Source organism: Aythya ferina, assembly GCF_964211825.1.
Source record: "Aythya ferina genome assembly, chromosome: Z".
Taxonomy (NCBI): Eukaryota; Metazoa; Chordata; class Aves; order Anseriformes; family Anatidae; genus Aythya; species Aythya ferina.
In genome coordinates, this window is record NC_140299.1 from 53,518,914 (window position 1) to 53,535,993 (window position 17,080).

Genomic DNA, 17,080 nt, shown 5'->3' on the forward strand with positions numbered 1-17,080 from the left:
CAATCCAGTTTTCATTGCCTCACTGCCGGACATCTGGCTGTCCGAGAAGCACTTCCAGGTCACTACCCTTTGTCTAAGCGTTAGCACAGCCCAGCTTGCCAAGTGCCACTCTCAGCAGTGGATTCACACAGCTGGATCCTCCCCCTCCTAAACGCCATGCAGCAAAGCCTTGTGTGAGCCCAGGGCCGTGGCCTCTGTCCTCCCCTGGGACCTCGTGAGCCAGCAGCGTCTGCTCTCTGATCCATCAGGCACTGGCTAGTGGCTTGCACTGTGCAGGAGGTGTGGGGCATTAAAGAGGGTGGAAATCTGGGGGCTACTGTGTGCACGTGAGGTGTTCCAAGCCTTAAGATCATTTATTTTGAGTGATTTAAATGATGGGTGGGAAGAGGACATGCAGCTCGCATTGACCAGGTCTTCTACAAACACTGAGTGTAGAATTTCTTCACATCAGCAGTTTGCTCTGTGATATGTTCCTCTCTTCCTTCTTCTTCTGGGTTAAAGAGGCTGAGCTGTAATATCTGTCAGCATCTTCCCCATCTGTAAAATCCGATAGCCAGGCAGCTATTGCACACTGAACAGGAGAGGATGTTAATGGAGATGCCTGCTCCCATGACGCTGCCTGCTGAAGCAATGCAGCACCAGAGTGTAACACAAAGATGCATCTTTTTAAAATTAAAGCATCACTGCTGGCAACTTCCTCAAAGTGCCTTCCCCTGTACATAGGGAGTCAAACAGAGTTACTTCTTTTAGCTTCAGTGACCTTGAACTTGGACCAATCCTTCTTGTAATTTGATGGAGAGTTATCATAGGCCGATAAAACCTGATCCAATTCAAGGAAACTAAAACCCAAACTAATCATCTCTGTTTGGCTTTTCCAGCATTCCTACAATAAGAAAACATCCTGGGAATGTGTTTCAACATGCAAAATACCTAACTCTACACTTCACTAATATAAATACCTTTCTTTTGTGCCTTTTACATTAGGGCGACTGGTAGCTTGGATGTTTCTGTACCTTCTTTTGACCTCTTTGTCATAGCTTCCTAATCCCAAAATAGAAATCAAGACATATTTTGAAGCAACTCTGAAGGGATATAATGGAGGTAAACCAGTAGACAATAATTTATTTATGTGCTTTGTTGTGATAACATCAATAATGTAAAGACTACACAAGCTTGAGTAGGATCTCTTAGAAGCCACATAATTCTGTATTGACATTTATAGTGTCTCCAGGGGTGCTAGAACAGCCAACATCTAACTGCTAAGACATTAACGTCTCACAAGTAAAGGGGGAAAACAAGCAGAAGTGTAAATGGAATCACCGAAAGGGACGCTGTGGAATCACATCTTGAAACAATGCTGGATTCAGTGAATGTAGGGGTATCCCCCATTCACACGACAGAGGGACAAGTCACGAATACACTCGTATGCTGGCTGAATAATTCCTCTGTGGCCATGTTCTAGTGGACTGAAAATTCAAATTTGGCAGGTGTTTTTGGAAATTCATGGGTGTGTTCCAAAGGAAACGCTAAAATCTAAGGGGAACTTCATGGCTGGAAACTTGGGGTGGGGAGGTGGGGGGAAGAGCCATTAAATGGGTTAGGATGAAAAAATACTAATAATTGAAAAATGGTCACAGATATCACAAAGGAAATGGTCCAAATGGTCTGGCCAGTGAACTGGAGGAGTAATGAATTTTCTCTCTCTCTCTCTCTCTCTCCTCTCTCTCTCTCTCTCTCTCTCTTTTTTTTTTTTTTTTTTTTTCTCAGCATCTGCAGCAGAAAGAAAGCCAAACACTTGGACAAGCAGAAGAGAGAGGGAGATGCAGGACAAATCTTCTCAACACACATGTATCTCCTGGACACCTTCTGCCTACCACATATAGTAGCAAGAACAAATGCTTGACTACATGACAATAAGCTCTGTATCCAGTCATGTCTCATCAACAGATGACACGTGGGATAGAAACCTCAGAAAGGTGCCACATCTAGACCAGGCATCTTGACATTCCTCAGCAACTATTTTTTTTGTCAGAAGACAGAACCTGAAAAGAAGCTAAGTGAGGGATTTTTTTTTTTTTTGCCATGTCTGATGCTTGAATAATGCCTTGTATCTTCCTGATGTTGGAGGAAAGCCTTAATGATGATGATAACCTGTAAATACATAGGGTGAAAATTCCTCACGAGGGGAGCGGAGGGGCAGGTGCTGAGCTCTGCTCTCTGGGGACAGGGACAGGACCCGAGGGAACGGCATGGAGCTGGGACAGGGGAGGGTCAGGATGGGGGTTAGGGAAAGGGTCTGCATCCAGAGGGTGGTCGGGCACTGGGACAGGCTCCCCAGGGCAGTGGGCACAGCACTGAGCCTGCTGGAGTTAAGCAGTATTTTGGGCAACACTCTCAGACACATGGTTTCATTCTTGGGTGGTCCTATGTCGAGCCAGGACTTGATGATCCTTGTGGGCCCCTTCCAACTCAGGTTATTCTGTAATTCTATGATTTTATTAAAATCTACATCAGCAGGAACTCTGCCATTCACCTATCTGATTTCACTGGTAACAAAACCTAGCCAACCGCCCTTTAAAAATACCTATAGCACCTCCATCTGGTATCTGAAACACTCTCACAGGTGCTGAAAATGTTGAAGTTCATAGCATCCCCCAGGGTTGTTTTTATGGACACTGCATTGAGGTCTTTGCACTTGTGAAATGGGTCTCCTGAAGACAGAGAAGGATGTCCTTCTGGAAACAGGATTGGTGTTGCAGTATTTTGTATGGGCTTAATATATTTAAGACACGCCTTCAAAAATGTTGGTGGGAATTTACCATATTCAGTGCAAAGGAATTGAAAGTAGCCAAGGAAAAATGTAAAAAACTGTTAAACTCCAGTCTTTCATCTTTGTTAAAAGAAGTCAAGTAGCTGGGAAGGTTAAGTAAACCTGTTCATTTCAGTGTCTATGCCACTTTTCAGTGTCTGAGCTCTGTGGCTCTTCCAGAAAGTATCTTGTTTAGGACTATCCATGCTGCTTTTTTTTGGAGTAGATTTGATTCTTTCTACTTAGTAAGTATTAATGGTATTTTTTTAACTTTTTTTTTTTTTTTTTCCCCCCTTTCTTTTCCTAAAGACCATACCCTTATTCTGGAATACCAAATGTGATAATAAAAAGGTTCTGGTCTGAGAAAATCTGATATTTCTCTTTTTATCCATTTTCCCAACTTATCACCAAAAGCTTCCACAGTTTCTTAAAGTGAGTGGGCAGTAAAGGCATGGTCCTGTAATTGCAAAGGCAGCCAAAGATTTCAGTGTCAAAATGGCCCACTTTGCATGAGGTTTGCACAAACACCCTGAGAGACAGCCCAGCTTCAGAGGAGGCAATATGAAGACTGGCATAGGAGAGGTAAGGCATGGGAGGACAAAGATCTCCTTGGTGACAGTAAAACCTGGAACAGTCAAGGCACTGAACAATCAAGGAAGTCAATAAATATCAAACGGTAAACCATAAAGGGATACTTTCTTCATGATAAGGCATATTCACAATCATAATTTCACTGAAACTGAGCCTGCACTGAGTTAGCACCATGGAGCTGGTAGTCAGATTGTGTCAACATGATTTAGCAGTGTTGTTTCGAATAGCCCAGAGCTATTTTCCTGAGTCATTTCTACAGTTTGTCAGAAGAAATCATGCATATTTTTTATGAGATGTAATTATTTCCTTTTTGGTTTAGAAAAACAAAATAAACAAACAAATAACAACAACCAACCAAACAAACAAAAAGCAACCAACTGCTCAAAATGAGGAAAAGAAATATTGAGCCAAACCTAACAAGCCTCTAGGTGAGGTGGAGTAGTCTAGTAGTCTAGTGGAGAGGCCGTGGTGACATACATCAGGAGAGCAAGCAGCCTGGTGACATCTCCCATGAAATCTCATCATGATGCATCTACTTGGTGAAGTATTTCAATTTTAGGTTGATTTATATGGAGGGCAGGGAGAGGACTTTCTTTACCCCTAGGAAATGGTACCACCCTTCTGCACACAAGGCCACTTGGCCAAAAACCCAGACTTCAGCTGAAATTATTTTTAATCCACTTCAGTCATTACTTAATTGCTGGCTCTTGAACAAAGTGTACTGAGAAAGACAGCTGTGGGACTGACAGAATTTAAATCAATCACCATCTGCGGCGGGGCAAAGAACAAAGACACTGCAATGTAAGTGATCAGAGCTTCAGTGATCCTGAAACACATGGTGACTTTGGGATGTCTGAGTTGTGTTATTTTTTTAAACTTTCAAGGCTGTCTTAAGTTTGCATCTGGAGGGAGAGCACTTCAGATCTGCCAAGGGAGATGAGCTGCCCATTCCCGTATTAGTGGATGACAAATTGAGATCTGAATATTTGGGTAATGCAGAAAACAAAACAAAAATCTATCTTCTGTTATGTGAAAAGCAATCCTAACTAAGAAAACAGTAACTCTGTAACCGAGAGCACAAATTGGTGAAAAAGAGCCATGTGCCAGGATCTTGCTTTTGGTGGGTTGGTGGGCTTGTCCATCTCCCTTATGGATACCTTTGTGTTTGTAACAGAAGAATGAAGGCCGTCAGTAAAGTTGACTTACTTTCTTCTTTTCGTAGTAATGCTTTATTTTTGTTAAATGACTGTCCGACAGATGCAGAGATTTGTACACTTCATTTATTGCATGGCTTTGTGAACCTTATGAGTTCAGACATTTCTAGGACAGGCAGAGCCATCAATACCTCTGGTGCCTCTGGCCAAAAAGTGTAAGGAGAAAGCCTAATGTCATTATGGTGAGAAAAACAACACAACACAAAACAAAACAAAACAAAAAACATCTTCTCTGTTGTATTTTGAAGGAGCATTTGGAAGGGAAGAAGGAGAATAACAGCAACCTTATAATGAACATTGTGAAGAAGTAAAAAAAATAATTACAAAACACCTGTTTTAGTCACATGAATGTTGCCATTGACTATTAACCGAGCAAGGCAGTATCTGGAGGGGACAGGCTCTGAGTTCTGTGCATAAATTTGGGATTTGACAGGAGTGTTTGGTGATCAGTTGCCATGCCACAGCCTTTGCAACGTGGTCTTAGGTTTAAGAAGAACTAGGAGATTACTACTTTTGTTTCATGCAAAAGTAGGTAAATTTCTTAGTGGGAGATTAATTCCATCCAACTCTAGCTGTCCAGAAATAAGGTATTTAGCTCAAAGCTTGCTCTGTCATCAGTGGAGGAAGATGGGATGCAGTAACAAGTATGATGCTCAGACTGATAATGATTGAGGCAGAATTACAGAAATGATGGGATCAATTTTGTTCTCTTCAAGGAGAAAACAGTAGGTGACAGAAATGAGGAAAAACATGGCAATTACTCTGCAGGTCTCTAGAGGATGTGCAGAAGGTCATATGCTAGCTTTCTGTGCCACATGCCTTAAGGCACTGTAATTATAATATTGTTCATACATTGTGTTTGAGCTCATGGCTCATCCGTATGAATAACTAAAAATTGGCAGCTGTTAAATACAGGTGGGTTCTGAAGTGCTGCAAATTCTGTATTTGCTTTCTGGCAGAGGATCCGCTAGCACATTATTAAGAGCACCTTAAATCACCCCACATTAACTGCACAGGGAAGAATATAAACATGCAGTCACACTCGAGGCTGACGCGGGTGTTGAGCCAGGATATGCAGAGCAGGGCAGGCAGAGTTCAGCTGTCATTCACACGTGCTACCGAGGTTGCAGCAGTTTTGAAACAAAAGCGGTGGAGAAAGCAAATATAAATCATCAGGTCACCACCCCCTTTGGCTTCAGGGGTGAAAATTCAGCAATGAATCTTTAGGGCCACAAACGCAAAGGTTAAGGGAAAGCATAATGAAGAGCTAGAAGTGATCCAACGGGTATCACAGCAGGTTGGTGCCGTGGCCAAAGTCTGCAGCGGCAGGACAAGTGTCGGTGCCTGCCCAACACATTTACACTGTCACTGAGCTGCAGTGTGACAGGGAAGAGCAAGGGGTGAAATTCCCTGAGCAGGCCTACGGGACGCCAGCAGCAGTGACAGCGAGCATCTGCTGGAAGTGAAACGCTGCTCGCTCTGCCAACAGCACCCCCGAGTCTGCAGCTGGCTGGAAGCCTTGAAAGGTCAAAGTTTGGAGGAGGGTAGCAATGGAAAGACAAGACACGTTTTCTGCAAAGACACCTCATTTTCCTCGGCCACCTGTACGGCAAGAAGACATTTTTCAAGTATCCAAATTTGTGGTTTTTCAAAGTAATTTCTCTTGAAAACAAATTTGTTAATTTGGGAGTGTACTGCAGCTTCACAGAAAAGGACACAGGGCTCCTGGTGGACACCGAGTTGAACTTGAGCCAGCAGTGTGCCCTTGCCACAGAGAAGGCATCCTGGGCTGCATTAGGCAAAGTATTGCCTGCAGGTTAAGGCACACGATCCTTCCTCCCCCCTCAGCACTGGTGAGGCTACACCAGAGACAAGGAGTTACAGAGCGAGTCCAGTGAAGGGCCAGGATGACGAAGGGATTGCAGCTTCTCTCCTGGGAGGAGCCCTGAGAGAGCTGGGATTGCTCAGCCTGGAGAAGAGGATGCTCAGGGGAACCTTATAAACAAACACGGAAATCTGGGAGCAGCAAAAATGTCACACGTGAAGATACCATGCCAAAAAATGGTGATACAGGACGTCGCCACTCCAAGGAGATCTCTTTGCAGACAGCAACCTCTGAATGACAAGAATTTGAGAACTGACTTGCCTGGTGTATCTGTGTGTTTGTGTGTGTGCGTATCCATTTTTATTAATCAAGGCGATACATCTGCAAATCCCTGAAGTTGGATGACCTTGCATTCTGTTTTAATATATTCTCTGAATTTCAGTTTTTGCCTGTTTTAACACGTATTGCTTTGAGAGTTCAGTTCCCTGAAAATAAGCACCTGGTTAACTTGAGCACGTCCACTCCAGCACCGTATAAATGGGAAAACTTTGCCTGAGAAGTTTGCCCATGAATCACAAATGTAACCTACACCTTCACCACTGGACTGATAACCCATGGGCAAGGGCAGCAACAATATCTCAAGCAACAGAACAGCACAGTCCACAAGTCCATCCTGCTTTAGTCTGGATACCAGTATAGACATACTCTTTCCAGGACTTGTTTCTCTCATTCAGGAGCAGGCTAAGGGTGAATGCAAGTCTGAGGTGCAAATCACAAGCTTTTCTGTCCATAGTTCACCCTGTGATTTGACAGGTTCCTCCTGACAATAAAAAAAAAGACTCTAGGGAGCCCTGTATAAAGTGGTGGGGCAGCTGGCAAGGGGCTGGTGCCCTGGGACTGGTCATTGTTCTTTAGAAGAAGGATGGGCTTCCTTGGGAGGCTGTATGAAATGCTGGCCAGAGCATGAGTATCCCACACAACCACTTGGAATGGCAATGGGATGGAAAAGTTACTGCAAATTGTCACCGTTAACTTACTGCCTGATTTAGAGATGGCCGGTGTACAACTCTGACCACAGGTAAATCTGTCAGGATTCAAGGTCAGTTCTGAACCTCAGCCAGGACATGCTTGAGAACAATTTGCAAGCAGTAGGGAGACCTTTGGAGAACACAGAGAAGAGGCACGGCAGTTTCACAGATAGCTAGGGGTTGTTCTGCACACCCGCTGTGGAAGGGTGAGAGCACTGACTTGTTGCTGGCTTGAAGGCTCGCAGGGCTACATAATTGTTCAGACTGGTGACATCTTCCATCCTCCCCAGTTCTTGCTCCACCAGATGATGCCCAGACACTCAGAGACTGCAAAAAGGCAGTCTCTCTAAAAGCCTTCTGGCGTTTGTCACCCCCTACTCCATTCCAGAGGAGAAATGGTCAGTGCTAGTACTTGCAGAGGAGAACTAGGAGCTCAGGACACGAAAATGCTGCTGAGATGTCTCTAAAGCACAGGTCTTCCTCTAACACACTAGCACTAAGCCTTGCAAAACAAAGCAAAACAAATTAATAAATCATTAAGTAAAGTATTTCCAGTGTCTCTTCTGAACTTTATTCCTTTAGCTTTTAAGTATGACTTAAGGGCCTGTTACTCTGCTTTGTTCTGCGGTTCACGATTAAAATAGAAGGGCTGTGAAGCTGCAGGGAAGATGATGATGGACAGCTCTGCAAATTGTTCCAGCTGAACCATAAAACTGTCAAAAAAATGATACATGTTAGTTGTGACGGCCCTATGCCTCCCAGAAATAAAGTGGATCCCTAATGGAAGACTTTGCTAAGGAATTAAATATTAATTAGGGCTTATACAAGATGCATATAAAAAAGATTAGAGGAGATAAAAGAGATTAGAGGTAAACTACAGGTTTGCTGTGGCAAAAGCTGGACAAAAGCCAGAGCATCTATTTCTTAACTTTGGTTTCTTGGCTGATGACAAGCAATACATACATGTACGTGCAGCTGAGAAGCTCACACATTGGTAAAAAGCTTCTTTACTCCAATTTTTGGGAGGGGCAGTGGCACAATGCCCCTACTTCAGGAGCACAGTGCTGTGGGAGTACGTATGCTCCCAGTTATTGAAATGGTTCCTGACTGGAAGAGATCCTGAAGGGTTGTTTCATGAGCTCATGTGATAGCCACACCATGTCTAGTATGGAAATTAAGGCTATACTCGGTGTCAAAGTGGCAGATGGCTTCCTAATGGAGGTGTGGTTTTAATCGAGTGCAGTTGGGTTGACTTGTTCTGAGAAAATGAGCCAACGATAGCTTTTCAAAGGACTCAGAGAGCAGCCGTTGTGATTTTTTTTTTATTTATTTTTTTTTCTGGAGGACTTCATAATTTGTTATTGCCTTTGCCTCTCTGCAACCTAGTCAAATATCAGTTACAACACATGTCCCATGGAGCGAGCAAGTGGGAATGTGGAAATCCCGTGTCTTTCCATTTTTGATGTTTGTCTCCAATTTTAATTGATACTTTGACTGGCATCTAATTGCAACTTGAAGTTCAAGCCATGAACCATCATTAGGATTAATGCAATCAGCATCACAGATTTCCATAAGTTCCTGTCAGACCAAACGCAGACAGTACTCATTATAACTTGCAAAAAAAAAAAAAATCCCGTCTGTTGAAATCTGTTTTATAATCACTGTGACCCACTAAGAACAGATATATGAAGAATAATAAGTATTAACTCCTGGGCCAGCGGCAAAGCAGAAGCTGACATGAATCTTGTACAATTGGGAGGAACTGGAAGCCCACCAGAGCTGAAGACACATGGCCTCTATCTGCTTTGGACAGACAAATTTTTGCACATCCAATAGCGTGGTGGATGGAGAAAAATACACTTTAATGGCCCTGAGCAGCCTCCTCAGATCCTACAAATCCTGCCCATGTGTCCTGGTGTTGGCTGGGACAGAGTTAATTCCCTTCAGAGCAGCTGGTTTGGGGCTGTGTTCTGGGTCTGTCATGAAAGCAGTGTTGATAACACTCCGGTGTTTCAGTTGTTGCAGAGCAGTGCTTGCACAGAGCCAGGGACTTTTCAGCTTATCTCAGCCCACAAGTTCTTGCACTTCTACCTTTCCAGTTCTCTCTCCCATTCTACTGGGGTGGATCGAGGGACTGGCCGTGTGGTGCTAGCTGCCTGTGGTGTTAAACCACCACACCATGGGCCTTGAGCACCACTGCAGGGCCAGGAGCCCGGGTCCTTCAATCCTCACCCCAGTGATCTTGCAGGAGTGCTGGTCTCAACCACAGCTGTACCAACATCTAGACATGGACCTTGTTGATCTGAGCCCTGATCTGTGAATTGATTTCCCACCTTGGCCTCAGACCTGCCCTATCACCGTGAATTTGCCTGAGGACTGGGATTCTGGGCTGACCACATCTCCTGCTTTATGGTCTGCCCTGCTCCTCGATTCTGAGGTGGTGGACAGGACTGGTCAGGCTGTTGCACTTCAATGTATGCAGCTTTGGGATTATAGAGCTATGCACATGGATGCCTCTAGAATTGCAAGCAAACACACAAAACTTGTTAAATTTGTTGAATCATGCAGAGCAAGATTCCCAATCACATCTTAGGTGAACTAAGCAATGAGAAGGAAAGCACTTGTGCAGCGCTAAGAAGTATTTTCTTCAGAGTCTGGCAGTTTGCATCTTCTCAAGACTGTGCTGTGTAACCACGTACCAGCTATTAAATTCCTCATGTTGCAAAGGGTCTGTAGCTTACCTATAAAGTTCAGAAAGTCAATTGCAAAAGTCATTAAACACTTCCCAAACTTGTCAGAATGGTATTTTTAGACCAAGCTGGGAAAAAAATGGAAGTTGGGAAAAAATAATGATGGTTTGGCATGAGGAAAGAAGTAGACACTGAAAAACTGGAAACCTCAGGGAGGTCATGGTACATCCCAGCACACCCAGAGGGGTAAAGCAGCATGTTCTCTCCTCTGTGACTGATCAACCCGTGCAAATCCTTGAGTCAGCTGAGTCCATCTGCCCAAAAACCAGCTGCCACCGTGTGGGAATAAGAAGTGATCCAAAAAGCAAAGGCTGTCTTAAGGTGAATGCCTCACCCTTACTAGTGCTTTGTTATTACGGAAAATATCCACAGACATCTGTCCATCACTTTCTCTGTGAGCCAAAAGCAGAACTAATGCTCTGGATGATTTTTTAGGATATAGGTTCCATATTTTGTAGCAAAACATTCTTGTTCCTGCCTTGTGCCATGATTAGGTGGCTGTGTCAGAAAGCAATATGGGCTTTTCTAGGGATTTTCTTTTAGGCCAAGTTTAGAATTTTAACAAGTACTGAAGGTACAGGAGACATCTGAACTGAAAAGCCTCATAAACAAATTTTCCGTGCACTGACAGCTTTCCCCTGTGGTGCCCAGATGCCTCCTGACAGAGAAAGCTAATGCAGCAGGAAGAGTCAACTGCTCCCCGTGAAGGAGTCTGATGTGCCTCTGTTCTCAAAACATCTGCAGGGATGCTGCAGGGAGAGCAGCTGGGACCAAATGGTTTTCACAGTAGGGAGTGACTCAGGTCTGGAGTAACAGGCTCTCACATCTCTCATCTGCCCTGTCTGAGACACTGGATGGATGAATTTCTGCTTTCCAGGCAGCTGGCACTCTGGCTGGGAATGGCCAGCTTCCACTTACTGGTTGTTCTCTTGCTACTTCCTTCCATTCTCCCACCATTTCCTATACTCGTGTGCCTCCTCAGGAATTGCCTCAGGACAGGAAGCTCCCAGTCTGTGCATGAACACAGGAGGAGGCTGCTGCAAAGCATCCAGCACACTTTTGCTGGGAGTGTCAGAAATGGGAAATCTCCCAGGTAAAACTCCCCACAGAAAACCTCCTGCTGGGGACCTCCCACTCTCCTGGCCGTTGGATGGGCAGAAAGCCAAAAGCAGTAGAGGAGTTTCTCTTTGGCTAAGGTCATTATCAGGGCTCTGACTGACCATCTCCAGAATCATGCCCATAGCAAGCTGGGCGTAGGTGGTCAGCCTTGAATAAAATATGCCTGGGAAACGTTTTCCTGGAAGTTACCTCTTATAACCCTAGCATTTGCTCTGCCCCTGGCAGAAGATACCTGGGAGTGTTGTAGACAAGGCCACTGGATGTGACCAGCGTAGCCTGACATTCAGCCTGCAAATGCCTCCATGGACATGTTGGCTACCCAGGTTTTGAGAAAGCAAACCATTTGGCCCCAGCTGTTCCCTCTGCAGCATCTCTGCAGACGTTCTGAGAACAGAGGTATATCGGGTTCCATCACAGGGAAGAGGTGAATCTTTTTGCTGCAGTTTCTTCCTGCAAAGAAAAAGTACAATGATTTACAAGGGCAGCTGTTGGTAGCAGGAAAGATTTTCTGCTGGGAGTTGCAGCTCTTCAGGATACGAACCTTGGAAAATCTTGTTGATTGGTTTCTCAGGCAAAAGAAAATAAACACAGGGCCAATGCTGAGAAACCTCCACTTCACTGACTGTCTCTCCTTTGACAATAATTTTTTCTTAACTTCTATGCCCCAGCTTTTGGTCTGATGTGCATTGAGCAGGAAGCATCCCTTGGGGAAGTGGTTCAGAACAAGGGAGACAGACTCCCAGTGAAGAGTCTTTCCCTTCCCTGAGCTCTGACAGATACTTTTTTAAAATGTCAACACAGCCCTCCAGACTGTTTACCCTTGCAACTTCTCTGACAATGTCCTCAGCTATCCATTCCATGCTAGCCTCATGCTGCTCTCTGCGTCCCTGGCTCTGTGGTGTTTTGGTATGTTTTACACCATACCTGTCGTTGTGTCTGAAGAGGGCCAAGGTTTCCTGGACAAATCATAGTTTATGTTTGGCACCTAGTCTTCCAGAGTAGATTTTGACTTTTCAGCCAAACTGAAATGAAACAGCTTTGCTTTGAAAGTGAATCAGGGAAAGTCAGGATGGTCTCCAGGGCTCAAACCTTCCTCATGCCAACAGGGTCAGACTATAGTAGGAAACCATGGGGTTCACAGGGATTCTCCCTTGTAAATTTTCAATGAAATTTGCTGGCAGGTCTCTGGTTGAGAGCTAAGCTGACAAGCTTTTGACTCCTCTGCAAGGGGTAACTTCCATCCCATCGCAGCAGCAGCAGCTAGGTGCTGATGGTGCTGGTATGCGTGCCTGCACTGCAATGTGTTCTCCATGCTCTGAGGCACCAAGGTGCAGGGTCACCATTAACTCACCCACAAACCACAGGATGCAATTTGGTAGTCAGCTATTCATCTCCTCCTGCCTGTCCCACTGGAAGGGAAGCCAGGATGGACAGCCCTTTCCAGGTGGCAAACTGCTTGCAGTCCTCACTCAAGCCCAGGCAGCAGCATGCATCCAAAGGACAGCTACTGCCCCAGCTCTGGGTGCTGATTTCCACTGGCTCCCAGCTCGTCAGTTCCTCCTACCACTGCTCATTTAACACCTTCCACCTTCCTTGGGTCTCCTCGGGAGGCAGAGTTTGGAAGAGACAAGTGTTCCCATGCAGATCCCTTGGGGATGTAGTGCTGTTGCCAGAAGTGCTGGCTGCCCTTGTGCACCTTGCAAGCTCACAGTGAGTCCCAAGGTGATTGAAGGTCCCAGGAAACAAATGAAGCTGTAAACATAGGAATCCCAAATCCAACACCCCTGTTGGCAACCTGACAAAATCCAACGCCTCTGTTGGCAATCTGACTGGAGCACCCCACCCATCCAATTCAACAGAAGTAATAAACACAGCATGGGAAACTCCCTCAGTATTTTGGGATGTGAAAAGGAGGCCCAACTCCCCTCATTTTTCTTCCAGTTCACAAAATCGGATGAGATTCCTGAACAATTTGTGACAGAGATCCTTAGGGAAGAGAGCCCCACCTCCATGGCAGACCCCGTCCTGAGGCACGTCACGAGAAATAAGCATTTATAACTTTAACCTAGGCTGCCTCCTAAGCGCTTCAAAAGCTCCTCGCCACACTCAGATCACTGAATAAGCTTCGGTTGAAAATAAAAAGTGACACGGATTCAATCATGCTAGTTTGTTCGTTTTTCTGAAGGTCTATCGCATGTGGTGGCGGCGTGGGGGTGCGCTCCCCTCCTGGGGCACACAGGGGTAAGCGCAGCGGGACGCGCCACCACTTGAGGGAAGCGCCTCACAGCCGGCAGAACTACAACAACAACGACAACACGAACAAAAAACACAAGTTGTGAGGTCTCAAACACCGCCGTTTCGACCCAAAAGACCCCGGCCCCGCCCGCCGAAGCGGTGACACCACAGCCGTCGCCTCACACGGCCGCCGGGGGCGGGCACCCGGCGTCGCGTCCGTGCTGCGTTTATAAAGGGCGCCGGTGGCGGTGTGGGTGCTGGTGTTGTGCCCTGAGCTTGACTCGATTTGGCTCATTTCGGCTCGATTTGGCTCGTTTTGGCTCGATTTGACTCGTTTCGGCTCGATTCGGCTCGCCCCGGCCCCCCGTGCCGCCATGCGGCTGCTGCCCTGGCTCATCGTGCACCTCGGCGCGGGCTCCGCCGCCTACATGGTGTCGGTGGATGTCGGGCGAGCCGGGCGGCCCCTGCAGCACTTTTGGCGGAGCACGGGTTTTTGGTAAGCCTGCCATGGTCCTCTCAGGGCAGGGGGCTGTGCACGGCGGCGGGCAACCAAGCAGCAAGGGTGGGAGCCGCTGTCCAGCAGCCCGCCTGAAGGGCAGCGTGCCCCGGGGTGTGATGGAGGGGTCCGGGCTTCTCCGGGCTTGCTGCTGTGGGGTGAAGGGCCCGGCGGTGTGCTGGGGGTTGTGGTTTAGCCTGGAGTGTGTTAACATGGGCAGAGCTGGACGTGGGGCCAGTTAAAGTAAGCGGGATGTTGCCAAATGGGGCCACTCGACAGCCCCTCTCTGTCCTGCGCCTGTGTTTCAGGGCCCCTCCAACACTCAAAGTCCTTCCTCCTGCTCCCCAAAAGGCACACGCAGTGATACCCTGAGCTTACACCCCTTCCTTTTCATCCCTTACACTGTCACAGCCCCTAAACAGGACCCGACAAAGCTTCATCGCCTGACAGCTCTAGGATTCTACTCTCCCTGCAAGGCATTTTCAGTGTGGACCATCACCCCGATGTGCTCAGCGAGGCCAGGTCACCACGGTCGGGGGACTGGGCAGGAGCTGTGGACAAATCCCAGCCCCACCACTCCTCCCGACACTGCTTTGCCTCTCAGAAAGGCCTGTCTGGCTCAACCAAGCGAGCCTGAGCTGCCCTCCAGAAGCATGAAGGTTTCTAGCAGGCTGCAAGTCAAGAGACAGCATGTTCCTCTGCTGTGTTGTTATCTTATTTTAAGCTAATTATGACCCCCTTCACTCAGCCATACAGTGGATTAATTAATAGGTGAAGGATAAAAAGTCACAGCAGGGGTGGAATCAGCAGCATGTGCTTAGGACAGAATTTTTTTTTAATACAGCCCATGAAGGAACTCTGAGAAAATTTGAAAAAAAATATTAGAAAAATTTGAAAAAAAATATTAGAGAAGAAACACAGCATGCCCTAAAAGCACATAGATTGCATTAATTGAAATACATTCTGGTGAAGACAAATATTAGGGCTTTCTGCATTTTTTTTCTTTTGCTCTTTCACTTGTGTCTTTAATTTCTTCTTGCAAGGTTAAGAAACATTCATGAAATACTGCCTTAAATAGTATGTTTTTCTCATTTAAACTTCAGTCCAAGAAACATCCATGCTTTTCATTGCATTAATGAAATTTCATCGGACTACAAGAGGGAGAAAGATGTCACAGAGGATGCTGAGCAGCAGAAGCAGAGGCCCTCTGGTCAGCAGCTATTCAATTATAGCGTAACACGTGGTCCAAACATGGTAGTTCTCTGGCTGTAGGATCCCAGCTCCCTTGAAAGGTCCCACTGTGACAGAACTGGGGCCCAGCTGTTAAAGCTTCTTTCTGCATCACAGTTTCAGAGAGCTGGTCACATGTGCAGCTTGGGGAGCAGCAGACACTAAAACCTGAGAGACTGCAAGGCTTGAGATTCCCGAACTCAGAAGAGGAAAGGACAGATACTGCTACCAGCAGTAACAAAAACCCACTTTTTTCCAGCATTCTGTGCTATCTTGTCATGGTTCTGGGGTTTCTCTCCATCAGGGTGTGAATTTCAGCATGCTTATTCAGCATGGACACAGCATGTGAGTGCTGTATGCCTTGATTTCTGTCTAGTTTGCCACTGAAACAGTGCATTGGTCCAAGTTTGAATCATAGTGGACTCATAAGGCACTGCTTCAAAATCCAGTGGTTAACATTGTCCTTATCCACTGGAACAATCGAAACTACCAAAATGGCTGGAGCATTTTTAGTAAGAGTGAAATCAGTAATTTCTCAGTCTTGTGTGACTTGCAGCAATCCCAAGGAAATAATTTTTAAGTGCCTTGTATGCTAGGAAAGTTGCCCAGTGGGGCTCACATGTGCTGGCTGATTTGTATGAAGCACTACAAGGATGTAGTGCATGTCAAGACTTACACTTTCAAATGAGGATGCAGGAATGAGGTGATTGATGGGCACTGTCTTAGCTAGGAGAAAAGATGTGACAAATCCTTTTCCAGGTGGGGTCAGGCTTTTCCCCCTTTGGGGTACAGACAGGTGTACAGTAGCAAACTCTTGGAACAAAACTATATGTTTTGTTCCAGCAGAAAAGAGTAAAGTTTATTGCTGAAGAGCAGAAACTTGAACTTAGAAGACCTGTGTGTTAGTGTGGAAGCAGTAGTAAGTTTGGACCTCTTGTGTGATCTGCCCATCAGAGGAGATACCACAGTATGCAAAGCATAAACTATATTAGTTCATAACTGTATAAGTGAGTAACTACCTGTGAACGATATATTAGAGCACAAGCCATCTCTCCTTGCTATGTGAAGATGTATACAAGTATTTTACCAGACTTTGGGAACAATTATTTTTCTCTCTCTTGTAATGCAAACACTTTAGCACTCAGAATTTCCATGTTCCCAGGAGACTTTTGGTGGAGTAGGTAGACAGTGAAGTCTTGTTAACATCGTCATTGCTGACCATCCCTGAGCAAGTTAAACAGCTTGCAGCATTAAGTATAGAAACAAGCCACATGCTCCAGTGCTCCCTTACGCTTAGAGGTGGACTGAGCATTGCTGAAGAATGTAGAGGCTTGGAAAGTATAATTCTGCTTATAACCTCTGGAAATGCAGTGGAACTGCTAGCTGATTTTGTAATACGTTTCCTCTTCTCTGTCCTTCTTTTCCCAAAGCCCTCCTTTACCTCACAGCCGTGCTGATCTCTTTGACCTGAGCAAAGATCAAGAGCTGAACCTGGCATACATTTCTTCTGTTCCTCATGGCGGCATTGAACAAGTTCGAATTCACTGGTTACTGGAATTGGTTACTGTCGGGTAAGCAAACAATTAATATCAAAATTCAAGAAAAACACTTGTCTCGTTAAGTGCCCAAGGCGTGCTCACACTGGTAGATATCATAGGGTAACTGCACGCTGGGTAAGTTTTTGCTTTCCTGGAAGTCAGGTAACGGCCAGTCGAGGGGAATCAATTTGGGAGTGTATGAGATGAAGGAAGGCTAGCTTTCATGCTTTGCATCCTAACAACTG

General features: G+C 45.7%; 1 protein-coding gene across 2 annotated transcripts in view; it reads left to right on the forward strand.

The window, feature by feature from the left end:
- The first annotated feature begins 13,793 nt into the window (after positions 1-13,793).
- The window catches only part of IDUA (alpha-L-iduronidase), a 47,546-nt gene continuing 44,259 nt past the window's right edge, over positions 13,794-17,080 (forward strand). The window contains exons 1-2 of one of the 2 annotated variants that reach the window (XM_084503499.1): positions 13,794-14,067; positions 16,728-16,868. In XM_084503499.1, the coding sequence (XP_084359625.1) occupies positions 13,946-14,067; positions 16,728-16,868 (263 nt within the window). In that variant the 5' untranslated portion in view covers positions 13,794-13,945. The remainder of the gene's footprint in view (positions 14,068-16,727; positions 16,869-17,080) is intronic. The other variant, XM_084503500.1, reaches the window with a different exon arrangement.